The sequence below is a fragment of the Gracilinanus agilis genome, chromosome 3 (genome assembly GCF_016433145.1).
Source record: "Gracilinanus agilis isolate LMUSP501 chromosome 3, AgileGrace, whole genome shotgun sequence".
Classification (NCBI taxonomy): domain Eukaryota; kingdom Metazoa; phylum Chordata; class Mammalia; order Didelphimorphia; family Didelphidae; genus Gracilinanus; species Gracilinanus agilis.
The window spans coordinates 204,428,251-204,452,247 of record NC_058132.1 but is presented as its reverse complement, the minus strand read 5'-3'; the positions used below and the strand labels follow the sequence as shown (position 1 = coordinate 204,452,247).

Sequence of the window (23,997 nt, the reverse complement as noted above, 5' to 3'; positions counted from 1 at the left end):
CCAGGGAGAAGGCCTCTCCCATCCCCACTACCCCCTCACCTTCACCTTTGATTTTCACCATTACCAAGTCTGGGAACCCAAGGATCTGGCCGTGCCAACCCCTTCTATAGTGTAGGGAAGCTAAGGGAGCGGGAAGATCCAGGGCAAGGGAATGCTGGGCAATCCTCTTTCCTTCTTTTCACGCCTCCCCTAAGGAGTCTCTCCTGGGCCGATATTCCACCTTCTTTCCCTAAAGCCCCACCCCCACCCCCAGCTATTTTATTACTCTTTCCTCCAGGGTGTTTTCCTGCTCTTTTGTTTATTTCTCCTCTTCTCTCCTTTTTTTAGGTCTGATCCTTGGCTATCTCCTGACTTTTCTTCTTCCTCCATGGGTTGCATTCCTCTTTCTTGGTGGCTCTCTTCCTATCTCTCTCTCGGTTTCGCTCTCCCCGCATCTCCCTCTCAAGCTTCCTGTTTCTCATTTCCATTACACAAAACGGATTAATTCCACACCTACCGTGCACTGGCTGTGGTCCAGAGCTCCATGCCTTTAGACTCCGTCCCTCTCTTCTTCCTTCCTTGTCACTCCATCTCTGGCTCTCTCTAGATCTCTTGCTCGTCCCTCCTTCCCTCCTCTGCTCTCCACCTCCCCCCCACCCCATCCCCACCCCAATCCTCTGCCCCGGAGCCCTGGAGACATAGCGAGTTATTTGCCAGTTATTTCCTAGCCCGTCTCTCTTGGCTGTCTGGACTGCTGGTTTCCTCTCCCAGTTTGGGAGGAGCGGCCGGGACTAGGGGTACGAGAGCCGGTGACCCGGAGGGGAGAAAGGGGCTACCGTGGGGTGGAAAGCACCGCCAGAGAGGGGAGAATAGGTGAGTTTGAGGGTCGAGGGAGGCCAGCCCCCCGAGGAGGCAGCAGAGAGAGCCAGCCTGTTTCAGGGGTAGAGAGGGGTGAGTCAGGGCAGAGGGTGGCAGTGGGACCGTAGGGGATTATAAAGGAGGGGCAGCGGTATCTAGGGATGGGGAGGAACTATGAGAAAAATCGGCTTGGGGCAGGGAGAGAAACGGCCTGGAAGAGAAGGAGAAATATGGCCCAAAGGGGAGTTTCAGTGGGAAGAGAGGGACAACATTCTGCTTTCCCTTCCTTTCTCTTTGGGCTGGGCTCCGGGATCTCTTAGGTCCTGCAGAAGAATTCCCCCCATAGTCCTAGGACAGCTCTCAATTCTCCGTTGTAGCCTGAAAGGCAGAGAGGGGCCAGGATTGGGAGAGAAGAGAGGCAGGACCCTAGATCAGGGGTCCTGACTCCCAGCCTGCACCTATTCCCCCTCCCCGTAGGCTGTGGGACTCAGTCAGCCCCTCCTCTAGGAGGGACCCAGCTGTCCTGGCGCCCAGCCCCAGTGCCATGAGGCCACTCCTGTCCCTCCTGCTGTTGGCCCTGGTAGCTGGCTCACCCCCATTGGAAGACAACAAGATCCCCAGTTTGTGCTCTGGGCATCCTGGCGTCCCGGGAACCCCTGGGCATCATGGCAACCAAGGCTTGCCTGGCCGAGATGGGCGCGATGGGCGAGATGGGACGCCTGGGACTCCGGGAGAGAAGGGTGTTGGCGGGCACCCTGGTAAGAAGACCTCACTCCATCGTTTACTCTTCTTTCTCCCTTCTCTGATGTCCCTCCCCATGATTCCTTTTCTTCCCCCATTCTCCTCCTCTCACTTTTCCTATCCCTTTCTCCCTCTCCCCACCCACTGGCTCATTGGCCCTAGCACAGCCCTTTAGAGGGTTGATGCTGGTTCCAGTATCCCTTGCCACAGCAGAGGGCGCAGGAATCCTTTAGCTTAACTCTGGGTTTTCTTCAGGGCTTACCCCCATCAACCCGAGTCCAACAGATCCCTTGAACTCTACTGGTCCTTGTGGAACTTTGACCCACTGCGGGGACTGGAGCCCAACCTATAGGTGATGACAAATTGGCTGGAAAAATATGATAGAGGGACCGAAAAGAGAAAAGATGCCAGGTGACCTGTCCCACAGATTCACAAAAAAAAAAAAAAAAAAAAAAAAAAAACTGGGAAAAATCTTGGAGATCATCTAGCCCAGTACTCTTTCCTCCCCTCATTTTACACATGAAAAAAAACAGAATTGCTTCACTTTTTGAGGTCTCAGCCTCTTATGTAAAATGAAGATTGGACTAGATCAGTGGTTCCCACTTTTTTGGCCTACCGTCCCCTTTCCAGAAAAAATATTACTTAGCCCCCTGGAAATTAATTTTTTAAAATTTTAATAGCAATTAATAGGAAAGATAAATGTACCTGTGGCCATCACCGCCTCCCTGGATCGCTGCAGCACCCACCAGGGGGTGGTGGCACCCACTTTGGGAATCACTGGACTAGATAAATACCCAAGGTTCCCTCTATGTCTAAACCCTGAAATTCTTAAGTAACATGCCCAAACTCAAGCAATTAGAAGAGGTAAGATTTGAACTCTGGTTCTCAGTGCCCATTCCATCACAGCATATCTCCTATTACTTCTCAGTCACATTTCCTGAGGATACCATGCCTGGTGAGGCATGGAGGAGATAGAGTTTAACTTGTGAAGGTCCTTCTGCCTTCACAGCAGTGACCACCATGCCCACTTCTAATACTGTCTTTTCCCCCCACAGGGCTGCCTGGGCCTCGGGGAGACCCAGGACCACCAGGAGAGTCAGGGCCAATGGGAGCAGCAGGGCCAGCGGGTGAGTGTGCAGTGCCTCCTCGGTCAGCCTTCAGTGCCAAACGCTCAGAAAGCAGGGTGCCTCCGCCTACTGACACACCGTTGCCATTCGACCGGGTACTGGTGAATGAGCAGGGGCACTATGATCCTGCCACGGGCAAGTTTACCTGCCAGGTGCCTGGCCTATACTACTTTGCTGTCCATGCCACCGTCTACCGCGCTAGTCTGCAGTTCGACCTTGTGAAGAATGGAGAGTCGGTGGCTTCTTTCTTCCAGTTCTTTGGAGGGTGGCCAAAGCCAGCCTCACTCTCTGGGGGAGCTCTAGTAAGGCTGGAGCCTGAGGACCAAGTCTGGGTACAAGTGGGTGTGGGTGACTACATTGGCATCTATGCCAGTGTCAAGACAGACAGTACCTTCTCTGGCTTCCTAGTTTATTCTGACTGGCACAGTTCCCCTGTCTTTGCCTGATGTTTCCCCCTCTCCAGGAAGGTTGCTCACTTCTTTCTTCCTGGGATGCTATAACCTCTTTTCTAAGAAGGGTGTCATTGCCCCCAGCTACATCTGCTCTGAGGAGGGCTGGCTCCCCCTGGTGTGGGTGAGTAGGGAGCTGGAGAAACAAGATCTCAGTCTTGCTGTTAGTAGGGATGGGAGGGCATTATTGACAGGAAAGAGACATAGTGAGGAAGTGGCCAGATTTCTCCCCAGAAGAAAGGGATATGAACTGCTCCTGGCAATCAGGTCTTAAGGGCACTGGTATTTTGGTTCCCTGGTCCTCAGGGCCCCTGGCTCCATTGGTAGTGGTGGGGAGACCCTCAACCTTTCTCCTCTGGGCACCTTCCCTTTGTAATCCCTAACCCCAGGACCAGGGTCTTATGCTTAGATATCACTCAATAAATTACAAAATCCTCCTAGTTCCAGCCTCTGATTGATTATCTGGGGAGTTCATCTGTTTTCAGTCTGTGTCTGACTCTTCATGGCCCCATTTGAGGTTTTCTTGGTAAAGAAACTAAAATTGTTTTCCATTTCCTTCTCTATCTCATTTTATAGATAAGAAACTGAGGTAAACAGGTTTAAGTAACTTGCCCAAGGTCACACAATAAGTGTAAGAGGCCAGATTTGAAGAGGAGTCTTCTTGACTCCAGACCTGGCACTCTATCCATTGTGCCACCTAGTCACCCATCTGAGGAGTAAGAATACTCTATATAGTTGGATGGCAGTGGGAGGCAAGCCAAAGAAAAGGAAATGGGATGGAATGGAAAGCTTCTAATTTCCTTCAGAACATAAGATGTAAGGTATAGTTGTAGAGTCAAAATAGATGGAAGGTAATCTTAGAGGTGAAATACTTGAGGAGGGAAGGCCTCTTGCAGGTGGCACTTGAACTAAGATTTGAAGGGAGGGAAAAAACCAAGGTGTGTGGTGGGGAGGGTGGGCAGAGAGCATTGTAAGCATGGGGTGTCACACCAGAGGCAGAGCAAGAAGGCCAATGTAACTAAAGCATAGATGTGGGAGAAAGTAAGAACTTTAAATGTCAGAGTACTTTATATCTGATCCTGGGGGTAATTTGGGGAGCCATTGGAGTTTACTGGGAGTGAAGGGGAGACGTGGTTAGAACTGTACTTTTGGAAAATCAGTTTAACAGCTGAGTGGATAAACTGAAGCTGGGAGATTCAGGAGGCAAGCAAACCAACCAGAAGGTCATTGTAATAGTCCAGAAGAGAGGTGATAAGGACTTGAACGTGGGTGCCAACTATGAGTTGAGAGATGGCACATATAGATCCTGGATCCATGAGAGAACCATCTCCCCTTCATCTTCTATTTCTGTGCAAAAAAGAATTCAGGAACTAGAATGTAACCCAGAATTCCCATTCCCAGTTAGTCATGGGTGGTTGGAAGATATTTATCTTTCTATCTGGGATGACAGCTTACCCATTTTTTTTTTGTACCACGCTATGGTAAGGAATGGGGTATTTTGCCCATTCAAATCATGTTGTCAAGAGAACCCAAAGTGAACAGAAGTAGAGGCTAACAGGATCCAGAGCTCAAAAAACAGCTGGTATAGGGAATAGTTTGCTGGGCAAGTCAGGAAGATCTGGGATTAGATCCTAACTCAAAACTGATCCTAGGCAAACCTCCTTCTTCCTGCAAAATGGGGATAATAACATTTAATTATAATAGTATAAATTAACCACCTACCTCACATGGTTGTTGTGAGAAGAGATAATCCATAGAAAGTAGGTTAAAAACTATACAGATATAAGCTATTAATATTAGTTATAGGAATACGGCACTAATTGCCTCCAGGATAGCACAGTGAACACAAGGACAGATGAGGTCTTCTCCTTTTCTTAGCCCAGAGCCAGAGCATGTATGGCTCTGAGGAGAGGAATGACAATACATCAGAGACAGAGCCATTATTAGACCCAGCCACCCAAGTTAAGTGTCCTGGGGTGTGTTCAGGATAGGGGGAAAATAGTGGAAGGGTCAGAGAACAAAATGAGGATTTTGTCTCCTATGTTGAATTTAAAGGACAATGACTGTACTTAAAAACCTTTAGGACTATGAGTTGAGCTCTTCTACCTGTTATCACTGCATATTCCCTGCAGTGGCCTCACTCTGGTATCCCAGGTTTTCTGTCTCCTGACATTCGGTTGGAATGATATCCCAACCCACCCACACTAAATCCCTCCTTAGGATTCTGGTTTTGGGCACAAAGCCCAGCAGTCCAGAAGCTGAAAGGATTTAAAAAGGGTCTTAGCTTCACACTCAGCTAGTTTATCTACTCCCATAAATATTTATCCTAAGATTAAACAAAAACTGGAGGGAAACCAGGCATCCCTCCCACCAGCAACCCCTCCCCTTCCCCAGGCTCCTTAAGTTCATCTTTGCCCAGGAATTAAGTTCCAGAAAAGACTAACTTCAATCTTAGAAGTACTATGCAGTGGGATAGGAATACTTCCCCTCCCTTAGCCAACCTCCTAGCGTTGCAGGTGGAGCCTGAATGCTCTCTTCTGCTCCCCTAACTCCCTCCCACCCACCTTTTCATTAATTATCAGTGGCTGAAATCCAGCTTTTCTCAAAATCCTCCAGACATTCTGGGAGGAAAATTAAAAGTCATGACAGTGATCTGGTTTTCCAGAGATACCCACAGGTCCCCTCCTTCTCCCTGTTCCAGGTGAGAGGAGTATCTCCCATCAACACGGTAAAAGGTGAGGACCAATTCTAAAGATTTAGAAGAAAGGAGTTTTCAAAACTTCTGGGAGAAAAGTAGAAGAGACTAATCAGTCAAGAGACTGGATTAAAGTAAAAAAGGGATCTTGGAATTTCTGTTCCTTGTAAAGTTTATTCTAAGCCAGATCAAAGACAATTTCCCAAAACTATTAAGGAAATAGGAATTTTTGTGGAAACAAGGAACAGATGCTATACCATGTCATACATGGGGTTTGAGGATGAGGGGGGAAAAAAAGGCTAGAAACCACAATCTAAGCCTAATTGCCCATCAGCCACTCTCTTCCAGCTCCAGGAGAAAAGTGCCAAAGGTGGAAGTTTCCAGTGCCAACAGAAACATCTTCACAATCTTAGCCACAAACAGAGGCAGAGGGGCTGTGGAACAAACTTTATTCACGAATAAACTGTAACAGTGTAAATGTTCAGGGAATATGCTATCAGCCCCTCCCTCCTTAAGTGCCTGGACCCAGAACTCAAGTGGAATGTGCAACCTGTGCTCCCCAGAAAGGGGAGAGAGGACTGGTGTGGGAATGTCATTTTCATAAGTGGAGTTAAGGGAATGGGCATGGGGACATAGGAGCTCTGACTGCTCCCCTCTGGACTCCCAATGGGGATGGGGTGCAAGAGGGACCAAAAGACACACATCAAAGGAATCTAGGATTATCCTCATCCTCTTTCTCCTTCCCCAGAGGATCATTGGTCTCAAGTTAGCTTTTGGACGTTGAAGAGGCCTTACTGAGAAAGCAGGGACAACTCTCTGCCATAGAGAGCAAATGAAAGAACCATGCCATATTTCCCCACTCTTGAATCTCCAGGAAGGCAGGAAATTGGTTGGTAACATAGGTCAAAGACCAACAAAAGTCAAAGATCTTCCCAATGACTTTCAGCTGCCAGGTAAATAGCAAGCAGATCTGCTCTGGCAGGAGGACCTAGGCAGGGGAGTAAGATAGGCCAAGATAACAGGCCCAAAAGGGAAAACCAGAAGGTCAGGGCCTCTTTGGCCCCATCACAAAAGCTGGCATCTGGGCAGGAGCCTCTAGGGTTCTAGCCTCAGGGGCACTTGCATAGGTGATTTAGATGCTCCAGTCCTCACCACCCTCAAATTTCCTGATCTTAGATGGCATAATCTATGCCATCATTCCCCACCAGACCCCTTCTTCCTGGCCTTGCTGAAGACTAACTGCTTCTCTGTTCCCTTAAACCTAAGGTGAAGGGGGAATCTTTGTGTCCTTATGGCTTCAAAGGCTTGGAATGTGAGCCCAGATGGCCTCTGGATCAATAGGGCTATAGAGGTACCCACCTGATCAGAGAAGGGCAGTGGGAAAGGCAGAATGAATCCCCAAGGGAAAAAACCATGGTGAGGGGAGCAGGGATGGGCACAGAGCCCTCAGAGGTAGACGTTGAGGGTCTGCAGGATACCCTGGCGGCACAGTGGGCAATTTCGCTGATAGGCTGGCTGGCGTAGCAGAATCTCTGTGCAGGCTTGGCACAGGCAAAGGTGCCGACATGGTAGCAAAAGCACAGTTTTGCTTTGGTCCTGACAGATGACACATTTCTTTCTTTCCTCTTGTTCCTTCAGTAGCTGCCATGGGTCATGCCCTGGCAGAGACTCCTCCTCATTGAGTCTTTCCCGGCCCCTGATAGCTGCCACCCGAGCTGCTGCTGCTCCTGCCCCTGCCCCTTCCTCTGGCCGAAAAATAAGCCTGGGCACTGGGTTAGGAGGCTGTTCATGTCCCCGGATTCTGACAGATGGCCCCCTCCTTTGCCCGCCTTGGGGAGCCCCAGGAGCTCCTCCTCCTCCAGTAGGCCAGCTTGCCAGCTGCAGGCTCCGGCTCCGTACCCTACGCCAAGACTGAGAACCCAGTGCCAAGCGATAAAGTCGTACCACATCCCCACAGACCCGGTGGTAAGAAGGCAGGGCATGAAGCTGTTCAGTTGCCCGGACTGCCAGCCGAATGGCAAGATGTGGGTGCAGAAGGGTTATAGTCACTGCCAATACTATCACCAGCAACACCAAGCCAAAGAGATTAGCTAGCATGAAACCAGCCAGAACCCTCATGGCAGAGGCTATTAACTCCAGTACCAATTGGCAGGGGGTCCAGAGGAGAATTGCCATGGCAACAGCACTGCTAGACACATGGGCAAAAAAAGCTCCTAACACATCAGTCACCCTCCACAGCGGACCCATCACTGAGTCCCAGAGGGCCAGTCCAAGGGCAAAGAGGTTCTGAGTCCCAATTAGGCAGATGTTAACCAGGCTGTTGACCACATAGGCGGCCAAGCTCATGGCGATGGCACAGACATCACAGGCCTGTCGCAGCAGGGCATGGCTGGAGGAGACCATGCTCAGGACTCCCCGATGAACTAGTTCCCGGCCCCTCGTGGCCACGTGCAAGGCTAGGTGCCCCACCACCTTCAGGCTCTCCAGACCGGGCCAGCAGCCCCGAAACAGGGCCCCCACTGCCTGTAAACCCCCCAGAAGCAGGCGGGTCAGGCCCTCCGCGGCAGCCACGAGGGAAAGCAGCGCCCCTCGGCCCAGGTGCAGGAGACTGGCCAGAACAGTGTGCGGGAGGTTGTAGATGAAGGTCACCATCCAGGTCAGGGCAGCCAGCAAGGAGGATACGAGGAGGAAGTTGAGGTCCAGCACAAAACTCAGTACATCCAAGGCCAGACTGATCCCGTTCAACACCAGGTACACCGTCTCCATGGCCGGCCAGGGGCGCCCCCGAAGGTCGTTGTTGGGGCCGGGGAGCAGAGTCGTGATTTCGGGGGCGCTGGGAGGCCCCAGGCAGGCAGGACTCGCAAAGACAGACGGGAGGTGGGGAGGATCGGGGAGGGCCGGGGCCCGGGGCGACTCGGCGAGAGGGAAGGCGGGGGGTCCCCGGGCCCCGAGGCTGGGAAGGGAAGGGTAGCCGAGCGCGAGGCGGCCGCAGAGAGGCTCCTGTCCCCGCCCGGCCCCCTTCCTCCGGGTTCGCGACCTCGCGGGAGGCAGGGGGGGATGGGCGGGGAGGGAGGAGGAGGAAAGGCGAGGAGACCTCTCTCTCAGACGGCCCCTGCTGATACCGCCACCGTGGCCGCCGCTGTAGCCGTCGCCGCCGCCGCCGCGGCCTCGGCTCCGCTGGGCGCCGCCATATTGGACCGGGGGAGGGGCCGGAGGCGTGGTACGTAGGTCACAGGAAAAGAAGAAACCCGGCTAATCGGGGCGGCCCAATCCCGGCGGTGGCCGAGAATTGATTGGCTTATTTGAACGGCGCTGGATCGTGTTTACATTCCAAAGGACAGGGCTGGGCCAAGACGAGGCTAGCTCCACCTCCTCCGGAAGCTGATTGGTTAAATCGTCTAGAGGGCGGTACAGTTCAGTTGGGGGCGACCTACAAAGACCCAGATTCAGACTTTAAAGGGAAGGAGCAAGCGTGCAGTTCTTCCACCACTGAGTGTCAGCCCTTCACGAGCTGTCTGTGTCTCTGAAAGTACCCCAAGTGCCTCCTCCCCAGCCAAAATCACCTCCTCCGACTCTTCCTAGCTCTCCTCTCCAGGTGTCCCCTTTTCTCTGCGTTCTTTGTGCAACATTTCATCAAAGACTTTTCTCTGCATCTGTTATAAAGTAATGTGGTTTAGAATGTCCACTCATTACAAACAGATTATTGCATTTTTTTGTCTTCCCATGTCTTATTTTTTTGTAAAGATATTTTCCAATTACGTATAATAATTTCCCTCGTAATTTTTCTGAAGTTATATGTTCCACATTGTCTCCTTCCCTTCCCTTCTCTTCCCCCTACCCAGAGATGGTAAGCAATTTTATCTGGATTATATATGTATCATCATGCAAAACGTTTCCGTATTGTTCGTTTTTGTAAGAATAATGACATAAAACTAAAACTCCAAAATAAAACCCCAAATAAACTATTAGGAAAAATACTATGCTTTGATCTGTATTCTGACTAAAAAAGTTCTTGCTCTTGAGGTGAATAGCATTCTTTATAAGTCCTTCAGAATTGTGTTTTGGATCATTGAGTAATTTTAATTGTATTTCTCTAATCCAGAATGATTTAAAACATTTTTATTATGATTATCAATAGCTTTGATTTCTTCATCTGAAAGCTGTTCATATCCTTTTATTTCAGTTGGGAAATGGCTTGTATTCTTATCAATTTGACTTTCCTTTCTATATATTTGAGAAATGAGTCCTTTATCAGAGAAATTTGTTAATAATTTTCCCCCCAATTTGTTGTTTCCCTTCTAATCTTGGCTTACATTGGTTTTTTTTGTACAAAACCTTTTTTAATTTAATATAGTCAAAATTGTTTATTTTACATCTTATAATGTTCTCTGGCTCTTGTTTGGTCATAAATTCTTCCCTTTTCTGTAGATCTGACAGGTAAACTATTCTATATTCCCCAAATTTACTTATGATATCACCCTTTATGACTAAATCATATACCCATTTTGACTTTATTTTGGTACAGGGTGTGAAATATTGGTCCTGTCAGTTTGGAATCTGGAGACCCCAAGTTTAGTCACCTTGAAAGCTGGAAACCCCAAGTTTGTCCTTTTCTGACTTGGCTATTTTCAGATTGAATAATAGACTTTAAGATACTTAGCAGATCTAAATCAAATGCTACCCTTTTTAGTCTTGGACCCCATTGTTATCAGAGATCTGTTCCCAAGAAGACCCACACCTGTGCATACTTTAAGCATATATTGTAGAGTAAACCACTCCCTCACACCTTAGCTTCCAACTATGGTTCCTTTCCCAAGCCTGACTGTATCTTGTCAGTATAGTTTGGGCACTCCCATTTCCTTGTAGCCATGGTAATATCAATCAATCATATTTCCCTGTCCTCAGTTCCCCAAAAGATATATGTTCCCCAAATTCTATCGTTCCTGGGAGCTATCATCTCGCACAGTGATTCTTCCCAGGGATACTGTTGCCAGAGTGCCAGAGACTTCAGCTCTCTGTGGTTTGGGGGCGTTTGACTCTGTGTGGAGACCTAAATATTGAACACTATCCCTCTCCTGATTAAAGACTTGGTTTTTCTGACTATTTAATAGTTATGTATTTTTTTCTAAGTTAACAATCTATACCTAATTTCTGTCATACTCTTTTCCAGTTTTCCCAGCAGTTTTTTGTCAAGTGTTGAGTTTTTATTCCAAAACCTGGGTTCTTTGGGTTTATCAAATCTAGATTGCTAAAAGTCTTTTACCCCTAATCTAGTTCACTAATCCATGATTCTATTTCTTAGTCAGTACCAGTTGTTTTGAGATCTTTATATTCTTTGTATTTGTATCTCAGGCACCCAACACAAAGTGAACACACAACAAATGCTCTTTTAAAATTGATTTTCATATTAATGTGATTACATTAATTATTTTCCTATTGTTGAACCATCCTTGCTTTTCTGGTTTCAAGCAACCACTCGAATATCTTTGCCAAGAAAACCCCAAATGGGGTCAGAAAGAGTCAGATATTACTGAACAGCAATGTCAACCTGAAAAAATACAACTACTTATGCAGTTATATCAGACAAGGAGATTATAACTTTGGAAATTACCTAGAGTCACATCAATTGTGTTCTCACTGAACTACAGTAAAAGGGTGATGATTAAATAGATTTTCAGAAATGGGAGGCTAAATACAGCCAGGTTACTGGGAGTTCACAAGACAATTGGGAAAAAGAACCAGAGGCCAAGGTAACTAGAGGCTTCTTTACCTTTAATTGTCCTTTTTTACTTCTGTCTTCAGATTCCTGGGAAAGAAGCAAGATCATTTCATGTTATTTCAATCATTACATCTGTCTTTTATATTATTTATTTTAACACTCTGGGAAAGAGTCAGTCTGGAGATTCTCTGAAGACAATATCTTCAGCAACTACATATGAATTTGTATTGGTGGGGGATGTGAGCGAAAAATATTTTTAAAACTCTTAGCAGTTGTCAACTTGGAAAAACACACAAGTGCTAAAGTAGTAATAAAACCAAATCTTTAATCAGGAAAAGAGTCTGTAGCCTGTAGATAAAAGCTAGGATTTCAGAGAGTGGCCTAACTTATAATGGATACCAAAAAGATGGTTCCTGCCTGGTGTTGGTCTTCTTGGGAATGGATCTCTGATACAGTGGGGGAAACTTCTAAGACAAAAAGGATGAGTGAGGATTTGAGCATTTCTATCACTCCTATTCAGGACACTTGATGGACTATTGTGATCCCTTGTTCACTCTAAGACTAGGTCAGTTTGGGACTTCCCCTAAAGTCAAGTTCCCAAGAGGCAAAGGCAAACTTGGGGCTCCCAAAAACTCAGTTGACACAGTATTAATATGTTTTCATCATTTTTTATTAGTACCTTGCCCTAGCTCTGCATTCCTCAGTTTTCCCCATATATACTTTTCTGTCAGTCAATCTCTTCCCTTCATGGAAAATGTTTTCTATCAACTCTAGAAGCTTTTTGAAGATTATCCTTCATTATCTGTCTTGACTCCAGCGACATCCACATTTCTTTTCAGAAAGACTTCTGGCTTTGACTTTACAGGCTGCAGTGTTCAGAAAGCCAGTTTCTTTCTTGTGCATTAGAAGGAATGAGTAGATTTCCAAATACTTGTCAATCAATCAACAAACATTTTTTAAGTGCCTATTATGTGCCAGGTACAATACTAAGAGCCAGGGATATCAAAAGATGTAAATGATGGTCCCTGCCTACAAGAGTTTATAATCTAATGGGGAAGTCAACATGCAAACAAATCTATATGAAGCAAGTTATATACAAGATGAATAGAAAATAAGGATCCCTAGGAAGGGACAGGAATTGAAAGAGATTAAAGAAAGCTTCCTATAGAAAGTGAGGTTTTAGTTGGAACTTTAAGAAAGCCAGGGAGGTTAGTAATCAGAGCAGAGAATGGAGAGCATTGGGAAACAACCAGAGAAAATGCCTAGAACTGAGAGATGATCTTCTTCCGGGGAACTGCCAGACAGCCAGTGTCAATGGATTGGAAGAATAGGTTTTGGGGTGTAAGGTGTAACAGTGGTAGGGGGGTTAGGTTTGAAGGGCTTTGAATGTCAGACTGAGCATTTTGTATTTTCTCCTGGAGACAATAGTAAACCACTGGAGTTTTTTTTTTTTTTGACTAGGGGAATGATATGATCAGACTTGCACTTTAGGAAAAACACTTTAGTGCTCTTGCCTACCTGATGAAACCTCAAGCTTATTTTGTTCCTAGTCTTGTTTTATCCCCCAACCTATCCAATGTTCCTTAATCTCTTTCTTTTTATTTGTGTTCCTCAATCCCCCATCTCTGTGTCCCTCAGGCTTCCCCTATCCAACCCCATGTCCTTTAGTCTCTCCTATCTCCTCATCTCCCTCAGTGTCCTCACCAATTCTGTGTACCTCACTCCCCACTTTTCTGTGTCTTCTCTCTGTTCCTCAGTTTTCCCCCTCACCTTGTATCTTTTTTTTTTAAACCCTTAACTTCTGTGTATTGGCTCTTAGGTGGAAGAGTGGTAAGGGTGGGCAATGGGGGTCAAGAGACTTGCCCAGAGTCACACAACTGGGAAGTGTCTGAGGTCAGATTTGAACCTAGGACCTCCTGTCTCTAGGCCTGGCTCTCAATCCACTGAGCTACCCAGCTGCCTCCTCACCTAGTATCTTTTATTGTCTCTATTTCTTTCCCTTCCTTTCCTTCCATATTCACTTCCTTCATTTTCTTATTCTTTTTTGTAAATCCCTCTTTCTCATTACTTTCCCAATTTACCCCATCTATCTTCGTATCTCTCCTCCCTTTTTCTTTCCTCTCTTCAAAAGCATTATAGGATGCTAGCTGGAAATCTAGTTTAGCTCCATTTTACAGATAAAGAAACGGAGGCCCAGAATGACTTGTTCAGGAAATGAATTGTCTCAGGCCACATTGGTAGTGATAGTGGGCTTGGATTAGTGTTAAGGAATCCAGAGGATTCCTTGTTTCTTCACTTCAATTCCTTTCTTCCTTTGCTACAATTCTATATCTCTACTACGGTACATTTTGGAGAGGAGTGAAGAAAATGAATATTATGCTGTATCAATTATTAATATTACCCTGTAATCCATCCTTTTCCCCATTTTGTCAGACCCCATTTATCAGTCTAACTCATGATAGTGGAGGAGTAATGTGATCCTCCCCGGCCCCCAGGCTCTCAATAACTAACCAGTTTAAGTCAAACCTTCACCCCTATTTATTTATTTTATCTATTGAGTGTTGGGAGTCTTAAGTTTCCTACTCGACAAGCTGGAATTGTATCAAGGTGCGCAGCACATGAGATAACCACTAGGGGGTGACAAAGAGCCAGCAAGGACTAAAGTGGTAAGCAGAAACTTCTTTGCTTCTTGCCACTTTCTTGCTCTAGAACCTACAATGACTCCCCCTTTTCCTTCCTATTGCATCAAGTTCAAACTTGCAAGCATTTAAAGTCCGTCTATAACCTGACCCTGTTCTACTCGTCCAACCTTATCTCCCACAGTTCCAACATTCAACTTTTGCTCTCAACAAGCCAGTTCTTGACTATCACATAATGTTGTTCATCCTTTGTTTTGAAGAGGACCTTCATCATCTTATGGGGGGATCAAGGGATGATGTCTTAACTCGCGAGTGAATCGGATTGAAGTGAGGCAGTTGTACAGAATCTTCCGCCTCACTCTCTCTTCCAGAGTCATCCAAGTCCAAGCAAGACAAAAAGTCAAGGAGACTGGTGATGGCTCTGGATGCAGTGGATGACCTTGGCTTCCATGTCTGACCAAGGTCTAGGTGCTCTATAGCACCTGCTTCACTCGTTTTCATGGCTTTGGGGAACAAACCATTCTCATTCACCCATTTCTCCCAGGGAAGTCTTCACATGCTTAGGAGAGACATTTCCCCAACTTACCATGGCTTTAAGTCCTGTTGGTTTCCCTCAATCTGCTGATTGTACATGCTATGGCTTCTTGGAGCCATCAGTGAAAGTTGGATGACAGGTGAACACCAAAAGGGAATGCTTAAGCAGCGCTGAAAAGAGCCAGTAAGCCCTCACTCCAGAGGGGCTAGTCCTTCCTGAATACCCCATATACCCCAAATACGAATAAGAAAATACAGTCCCTGTGGCATGGGGGTTGTAACTCCAAAACCATAGAAGTGTTTCAGGCAAACTATAAGGAGGGAAATTCCTTTGCTGCCTCCTATCCTTGTGACTCCTAACCCCAAAACATCTAACTCCTATAAGACCCTGAGAGGATTTTCCTCCTTGGATCATCCTTTAGATTCCAGAAGGACAGAGAGATACACCTCCAGGCTATGCCATCAGGTTGTATCTAAGACATCTATCTGTTATGTCCCCTAAACTATGAGGGTCACCCCCCATGTCTTCAGGCAGGCCCCGATCAGATGGCCAACCCCTCCCCCCATGCCTCAGTGCATATCACTCTAAAGTCACATCTTCAGCATGGTACAAAGTCACATCTTCACTGTTGTAAAGAGGATAAAGACCCCAGAAATCATGTCATCTGGGAACAGCTTTCCATCTATGCTGTCCCCCTAGGAGGCAGCCTACCTGGCCAGATTTAACATTACCTTGTAAACTAATAAATTTCTCTTTTATTTTTAAGCTAAGTTTTGGAGTATTGTATCCTTGCAAAAGGTACCCTTCCCAAACCTGGGAGTTCACCTCAAACCCCCCACAACACCTGCTCTCAGGGAGCTCACATAATCTAATAGGGAAAGATAACACTGAAGAAGCTGGAAAATAGTGGAAGTGGGATGACAACTTTGTTTCAGGAACTCCAAATACCCTTGACCAATGGGAACTTGCCTTCAAGAAACTCCCAGACTGACTTTTGTCCCCTTGAACAATAACCATCGAGTACCATTGAGCAGCCTGGAGAAGAGTGACAAATATAGTCAAACCTCATGTATGCTTTTTGTCTTCTTAGTTACTCTTATTGTATCTAGGCTGCTTCTAGGTACTCTAGCTTCAGTCTACAACCTCTTTCCCAAGCCTCTATGTAACCAGTCAGTTGTCCTTCCTTTCATATATTCCCTGAGGTATAACCTTGAGTTTTTTAGTTCTATGGAAACTCCCATTATTGGTGTTTTTCTGGGAGACCCGTTCCCAGAGGCCCAGAGCCAGACTCTGTATGGTGGCCATGAGAGCATTGTCTCCCTTGTCCTAAGCAGACATGTTCTGTTAACCACTTGGTAGTGCTGTGTTTTTCCAGGTTGACAGGTAGTCAACACTTTGGGGGCATCCTGTTCCCTGAAGGTGAAACTAAGCAGGGCTTGCAGATACAAAGCAGAGTGATCTAGAAAGTCCAATTTCTGCCACCTATAATAGAAAGCTTTGGGTGGAGTTGAGTATCCTATCCTCTGGCCATCCAATCTGAGAGCAGAAGAAGCTAAGGGAGTTGGAAAGTGATGAGTACAAGTTGAGTTAAACAGCTTGATGAGGAGATTTCTGACGATCAGTGTAACCTGGAAGAGACATTTTGTTCCTTGGGGCTGAGACTATGCTATGCTGCAAAGGTAAAGTGACATCAGTGTTGTATTATTTAGTTTTGCCAAACTGCTTTTTTTTTCTCTTTATTTCTTTGTTACAAAGGATGATTTTCTGGGCAGGGGCAAGTAGTATATTCAGAAGCAAAGGTGACATAAAAATAAATGGCATCCATAAGAACAGTTTTTTTAATCTGATCTGTAAATTCATCCGTGTAGGGGCTCCTAGTCAGGAACATACTCAAAGTACCTTTTCTAAAATGGCTATCTTAAAGAGTAAACTGTCTGGGGGCACTGAGAGGTTTAAGTGAATTTCCTAGAGTCCTAGAGCCAATATTTCAGAAAAGGTACTTGAATCCCAGTGCAATAAGACCAGGGTTCCCCCTAGTCCCAGCAACAGAAGTCTGTTTTCCCTAAAAAAGCAACAAAGCTATTCCTGGGACCTAATTGGTTCCTCACTTCCTTAATGAAGCTTCCTTAATGGCTTCCTAATGAAATCACTCAGTCTACAAAAGTTGCTCATTTGTGGAATCTATGTGGAGTCCACCCTCAAACTTGGTGGATGTCTAATGACCACATGAGTCAGTGCACCATACCTACTATCCTGGTGAACAGAAAGATAAGTTTCCACATTGAGGAAAGAGTGGCATAAATACCAAAGCTAAATACCCCTGTATCCTTGTGGGTTTCTTTCCTATGTTGGAGCTAAGTAAATCTTTTATCAACTATTCAATGACTTGCAAGCTCTTTATTTAGTTCCAAAATCTAATATGAAGTAGCAGAACACCAGTGTGAGTCCAGTCCCTACGATTGGGCATAGTCCGTAATTTGGTTGAAATGAGATGAGAAGGCCTCATGGCTCACAATCAAGACTGAGTTGGCAAGGGCACTGCAAATATGGAGGGTGAGGCAATCAGAGAATGGTATCACCAACTGGTGAAATTTGAACAGGCAATAGGGACAGTCAGTGGTTTAGGGAAATACTGATATCATTGTGAATGACTGTGAACTCTGCTATTGTGAATAGCATTGTGCCTATTTGTTAAGTGGGCAAAGGAGAATGACATCATCTCCTGGAGGGAATTTTGGGGGTTGCTCCCCCAAAATGGAGTTGATAGGAAATTAATTGATGGCTAATCTATCCAACTGCTAGTAAAATTGATAACACCAGAGCAATAACCCCTGAGCCTCACCAAAGCCCAAGACATTCTCTAAGGAACCTGCCCAATTTGGACTTTTCAGGGAAGGCTACAGAAACCAGACCATGAAGGGAAGAGATGTTATGGGTGCTTGGTAGTCATTTTCTGTGCATGGTTAGGGAGAGAGCATTCACCAGCAGAGAAGGCCTCTTGATTTCAAGGTCCACCTGTAGTGAGGGCTTTTGTGTGGCCCAAAGGGAGGGAGAATAAACATCTCTATCCCTATTTTCCCCTCACCCTTTCCACAGGAGACTTTCATTCCTGCCAGGAATTGGGGCCCTGAGGACTCAACTCTACTTTCCTCAAAGAGAAGGGATACTGGCCTATGATTACGTCTATCTGCTCCTTAAAATATTGTTAATCTAGTGGAGATGATATAGAGGTTTTCTCTAACTTCTCTTCACTTTGACATCATTGTTGGGGGAGGTGGACCCCAAGCTTTATATCTAAAGCTTGACCCTTTCCCCAACTAATACTAATTCCACAATGAACACACATATCAAATAGTAAAGGAAGCCATTTATCTAAATTGTAGTGTGAAGAGTGAATCAAACTCTCTTTGTCTATCAATCAGCATTTTTAAGTTAATCAATCAAAACTTAAGTACCCCTACTTATTACTGTCCTGAGGAAGAGATAATTAGAGTAAGAGAGATGAAGGTTTGCAGAGGACAGATACATGAGACCTGAAGATGAAAGATCTTGGAATGCTGAAAGGAAACGTTAAGCTGGAACTCGGGGGCTGTTAGCTCTCTCTCAGGATGTGAACCTGGAGGGAGTGACTGCCAGGTCCTGAGGTTTGGGATCCTGTCCTTGTTGCTGTGGCCTGTGTTTCCTTGAAAGAAGATCCTGTGAACCTAATGCTAGCCTGAACCAACACCCAGCTATCGGCACTGTCTGTAAGCAGAGATCTGGGTCCATTTGGATCTGGGACCTTCCCTTGGGTCTCTGTCTAATCTGCCACAGACCAGCACCTCTATTAATAATCAAGAGAGGTTTGGATAGTTCAGGTTAGCTAGAATAGGGTCTGGGTTGCGTTTCAGGTTAGAGAGGAGAGGGTGAAAAGTGCAGAACATCAAAATCTCTGAAGACTCTTCTTGCAAAGGTTTACTTTGGGGGGTTATTAGTTAGTGAACTAGTGACAGGGAATCCCCTTCCCTCCAAACCTCTCTGTGGAAATAAACTACACCTTCCATTGACTTTACCTGCTCTGTGACTGAGTAATCTGTGTGCTGAACCCAGATCAGGCTCTAGCCTGGTCAGGGCTAACTGCTGGGCACCTTCAACCCCACAGTATGTAAAACCCTAGTATTGGTCCAAATAATCAGTTAGTCACTTATCTGACTTTGCCCCCAAACTGGGTGAGTAGCTGGCCTTCTTTTCCTGGCTTTTGGAGAGATTGGTTCCTGAGATCCCTGCCTTGGCTTTGGAGGAGGCTGCATTGGTGGAACCCTGGCTGAAGACACTACCAGGACTTCTGGCTAAGCATTACCAGGAAAATCCACATGGAGACAAAGTCTTGGGGAAGCCCTACTGGGGCTGAGCCTGGCTTCTCAGGAGAAGGGCTGGTAGGCTTATTAGAATTGGTCTCTTTATCTACATTTTTCCACTTTCACTCTTTCCACCTTTTTGTAAATAAAGCTGCTAAAAGTCAATTTGACTTAAGTTGTAATATTTTTAAATTGGTGACTACAATATTACTTTAGAATTCTCATATTTAGCATAAAACCTAATTTTAAATTCTTACAGTAGCAAAACAGAAATTGGAAAAGATAAACATAGGAGAATATATAACAGATAATACAGAGTGAAAGAGCTCTTCTATGGGGAGAAAAGTAAGCTCAGCTAGGAGGGGGTCCTTGATCTTAGTCAAGGGAAACTCCCTGGAGTCTCTAAAGGAATTAGCTAGATAGGGACAGGATGGAGACTGACAGCTCCTCCCATATTTTCCCAGGCTTTTTTTCTTCAGCAACCTAAAGTGGAATCTTCCTGCTTGCTAAGTGGGCAAAGGAGAATGACATCATCTCCTGGAGGGAATTTTGGGGGTTGCTCCCCCAAAATAGAGTTGATAAGAAAGCAATTGTTGGCTATAATCACATCTATCTGTTCCTTAAAATATTGTTAATCTTCTCTTTTAAAGCTAGAAGCCAGAAGCACCTAAATTGACCAACTTCTTGGAGAGTCCCCAAGAAGACTTGAAACTTGAAGAATTCCATATGAAGGAAAGTGAAAAGGGTGAGGGTTTTACACAGTAACAATAGTATATGAAAATCAACTATGAATGACTTAACGGATATCAACAATGTGCAGGAAAACACCAAAGGACTCAGGATGGAAAAGGCTATAGATATCCATATCCATATATATATCCATCTATATATCCATTGCTATAGAAGGAGTCTGAAAGCAAATAGAAGCATACCATTCTTTATTTCCTCTATGAATTTTTCTCTAATGCAAGCAATATTTGTCTTGTTTCACAACATGCTGAACAAAGAAACATGTATTATATGATAACCTATACCTATACAACCTATACCAGTGATGGTGACCCTTTGGCACAGGTGCCAAAAGGAACATGCAAAGCCCTCTCTGTAGGTACACCTGCCATTGCCCACCAGAGTTCTTTACTAGAAAGCCAGAGAGACTCCAGGTGGAGCTGTTCCCCTCCCCATTTCCATGTGCCTGAGGACATTCCTCATTTCCCCCTCCCCTCTGCCCAGCAGCCCAATGGGAGTACTTCTTCCCTCCCCTATCTGGAGTAAGATGGGAAGGGGGCTGAGAAATGAGGGTAGGGAGGCACTCAGTTCAGGGGTTGGTGTGGAGGGGGGCCCAATACTAGAGTGGTCCAACCCTCTCTAAATGGCTTACCATCACTGACATATTACCTGCTATCTTGGGGAGGTGGGGGAAGGAGGGAGAGAACACAGGTATATTATTAAATATATTTATAATATAAATTAAAATAAATTATAATATAAATTAAAATATATTATTATTAAAATTTTTAAATTGTATTGACATGTAACCTGGGGAAATTTTTTAATTTAAAATAGAAATAAAGAAACTTGAAGAGCCTTAAAGAGGACTAACCTTGAACTGAAAGGTTCTCACCTCTCACCAACTCTGCCCCTCCCTTCAGACAGGGCAAGGAGTCCATCTCCCCCAATAAGAAGAGAATCCCATTTCAATGGGTCTTGAGATAAGGTCTGATGAAAACCCTTAGCCATAGAATCCAACCCATCCTTGAATAGGAGTCTTTGCCTTGAAAATCTCTGAAAAGTGGTCATTCAACTTGGGCTTGAAGACATACAGGGAAATCTACCTTCTAATATCATCCATTCCAATTCTACCTTTCATGAGTAGTTACTTCTGCCCTCTGGGACCAGCAAAATAAGTCTAATCCCCTTCCTATGTAACTGTGGAAAATTAATATTGAATTGTAATGATTTTTATGTGAAGCCTTTCTTAAACCTCAGGTTTTCAAGGTCAACCAGCTTCCATGTAATTTACTCCCAGGCTTCTAGGCATCTCACCAGGTTGGCTTTTGTTACTGGCAGGGTGGAGACCTGCTGCTTATTTATCTGAAAACAAGAACTCTATTGGGTAATGTGAAGATGGGGTTAACTCTCCCATGCCCATTTTTTAGATTTAATCACTAGAAGTGTATACACCCCACTTAACCTTAAGTGGGAGAGGTCTGACCCACATTTGTGATAGTGGGTGATGAATCAGAATCAAATGACTGCCCCCTGAGCAGTCCTAAGCAAAGCTTTAGCTGTAATTGGTCCACGTAAAGTGGAAGGAAGGCACAGGAAGTGACTAAAGGAGTGGTCTTTAAAAGTAGCAAGAACTTCCTGTGAGGAGGTCTTTCACCTTCAACTTGATCTTGAAGGAGCTTGGCTGGGGATCTCAGACTGTTCTTGAATTTTCCTTAGAACTTCCATGTGGGTGAGTGAAAAAGGCTGACTTCCTTTTCCTGGTTTTACTGGAGGTACTAGCCTCCCAAGAGGCCTCTCATCTTGGAGGAGGCCTTGTGGCTAAAACCCTTGTTTAATTTACCTCTGGGTCCCCTTTGCTGGGGCCTCTTAAGCCCTGCCTGGTTTGGACCAGGCCATAGTAAATATCTACTCTCTCTGATTTTCTTACTTTCATTCTTTCTCCTTTTATAAATAAATTACCATAAAAAGTCATTTGGAATGGAGTCATAATTCCAGGTGACCACACTCTTATAAATTTAGTCCAACCCTTTCATTCTGGCTCTTATAGAGAAAAAGTTGGCAAGTTCTAGACACTAAATTGTCCTTCAGTGGCCCAGCCATGTGGCCAAGAGGAAAGAACTTTCTTGGCATCCTTAAGAACTGCCTCTTCCTGTGATGTAGTAGTGAGGGATGAGTTGGGGGAGGGGGGTTTCAAAGTCCACCTCCTCAGTGGCCATTTACCAATTAGAGATGCTATGGGATGTCCAAGGGAAGACTGAGTGATAAGGTCAAAAAAGTTATATATTGTCATGCCCAGGAAGTTTCTGCTCTCTTATCTGGCCACTTCGGCTCTTTTGCCCCACTTTTTTGGGTCCCCACTCCTTTTTTACGTTTTTTGCTCTCTTTGGCACTGTTCCTATTGACCAGGTTAGGTTGTTTTGAGTGGTCCATTAATAAATTAACTAGAGCAATGGTAGAAATTACAGACAGGCAGATTTAGACTGGACACAAAGAAAACCTTTCCAATGATTGGAGGCATCCAAAAGTTGCCTTTTAAGGCATCACTAGTGGTCTTCAAGCAAAAGCTGGATAACTACTTGTTAGGTATGTTGTAGAGGGGATTCTCACGTAGGTATCACTTTGGCTTCCAAATTGTTACAACTTAGAGATTTCTCCAACTAATCTATCTAACTATCTAATGGATAACCATTCTCTCCTTCTTACCCTCCCAACTCAAGTTTCCTATTCTACAGATTAAACTTTCCTAGTTCCCTTACCCTCCTCATGGCCTACAATCCTTTTAACTATCCTGCTTGCCTTCTTGATGTGGTGCCCAAAACTGAACAGAATATTCCAAATGTGTGCTAGCAGAGTCTCTCTTGTCTTGGACACTATGATTCTTTACACAACTAAAGGTCATATTCCCCTTGTTGGAAGTAAGGTCACACTGTTGGCTCATATTCCATGTATATTTTCTAAAATCCCCAAAGCTTTTTGGCAGACCTTTTTGGGAGACCTAAATATTTTTTCCCCATGACTAATAATATTTAAAGGAACAGGTAGATAAATTTTCCTCTGGTACTCCCTCTTTCTGAAGAGAACAGAGTGATCAACCTTTGGCCCCAACCTTCTGCTTCTCTTTCTGGAAGGAATCAAGGTCGCCCTAGGAAAAAGGTGGGAAGAGGAGACTCTTGAGATAACTATTCTCACCTCCCTAGGAACCACATCTAGACAGACCTACGTGGACATACATAATCTACATGGTTAAAAAACAAAATGGTACCCCCCAAAAAAATACATACACCATATCCTACATACAGAAATACTTTATTGATTGTCCCTCATACTTGGGATTCTCCCTATCCTCATCTCTGCCTTCTGGCTTTCCTGGCTTCCTTCAAGTCTCAGCTAAAAATCTACTTTCTGTAGGCAGCATTTCCCAATGTTTAATGCTAGTGGTATCCCTCTGAAATTATCTCCAATGCATCCTGTATCTAGCTCATTTGCACCTAGTTGTTTGTGTATTGTTTCTCCCATCACCTCTTGAGTTCTTAAGGGTCAGAATTGAGTTTTTGTTTGTTTGTTTGTTTGGCCTTCCTATGTATCCACAGTGCTTAGCACTCTCTCATCACATAGTAGGTGCTTATTAAGAGCTTGCTGACTTGATTTGAGCTCTGCAGATTTATTTTGTGTCCTGATAGTTTGCTTAAGGAAACAGTTGATGGCACAGTGGACAGAGGGAGTCTAGCCTGGAGTCTAGAAGACCTGATTTCAAATCCACTCTCAAATACTTACTAGCTATATGACCAAGTTACTTAACCTCTGTTTGCCTCAGTTTCCTCAATTGTAAAATGGGAATAATAATAACACCTACCTTGCAGGGTTTTTTATGAGGATCAAATGAAATTCTATTTATAGAAATTGCTTAGCACAGGAGGCATCGAGGTAGCTCAGAAGATTGAGACCCAGGTCCAGAGGTGGGTGATACTGGGGTCAAATCTGGCCTCACATACTTCCTAGCTCTATGACTCTGGGCAAACCATTTAATCCCCATTGTCTAACCCTTACTGTTCTTCTGCCTTGGAACCAATGTACAGTATTGATTCTAAGATGGAAAGTAAGGGTTTAAAAAAGAAATGCTTAGCACAATACTTCCCACATAGTAGACCCTATATAAATGCCTATTTCTGCCCCACCCTCAAGAGAT

General features: G+C 45.0%; 2 protein-coding genes across 2 annotated transcripts; one reads left to right on the top strand and one right to left on the bottom strand.

Annotated features, from left to right (window-relative positions):
• Nucleotides 1-739: 739 nt before the first annotated feature.
• On the top strand, nt 740-3,594 carry C1QTNF5 (C1q and TNF related 5). The gene is made up of 3 exons (XM_044666390.1): nt 740-852; nt 1,315-1,595; nt 2,634-3,594. Exons 2-3 carry the CDS (start codon nt 1,382-1,384, stop codon nt 3,149-3,151), a joined length of 732 nt encoding a protein of 243 aa, XP_044522325.1. The 5' UTR covers nt 740-852; nt 1,315-1,381; the 3' UTR covers nt 3,152-3,594.
• A 2,443-nt stretch (nt 3,595-6,037) lies between these two features.
• On the bottom strand, nt 6,038-9,003 carry RNF26 (ring finger protein 26). The gene has a single exon (XM_044666389.1). The coding sequence runs from the start codon at nt 8,613-8,615 to the stop codon at nt 7,296-7,298; it is 1,320 nt and encodes a 439-aa protein (XP_044522324.1). The 5' UTR covers nt 8,616-9,003; the 3' UTR covers nt 6,038-7,295.
• Nucleotides 9,004-23,997: the final 14,994 nt, after the last annotated feature.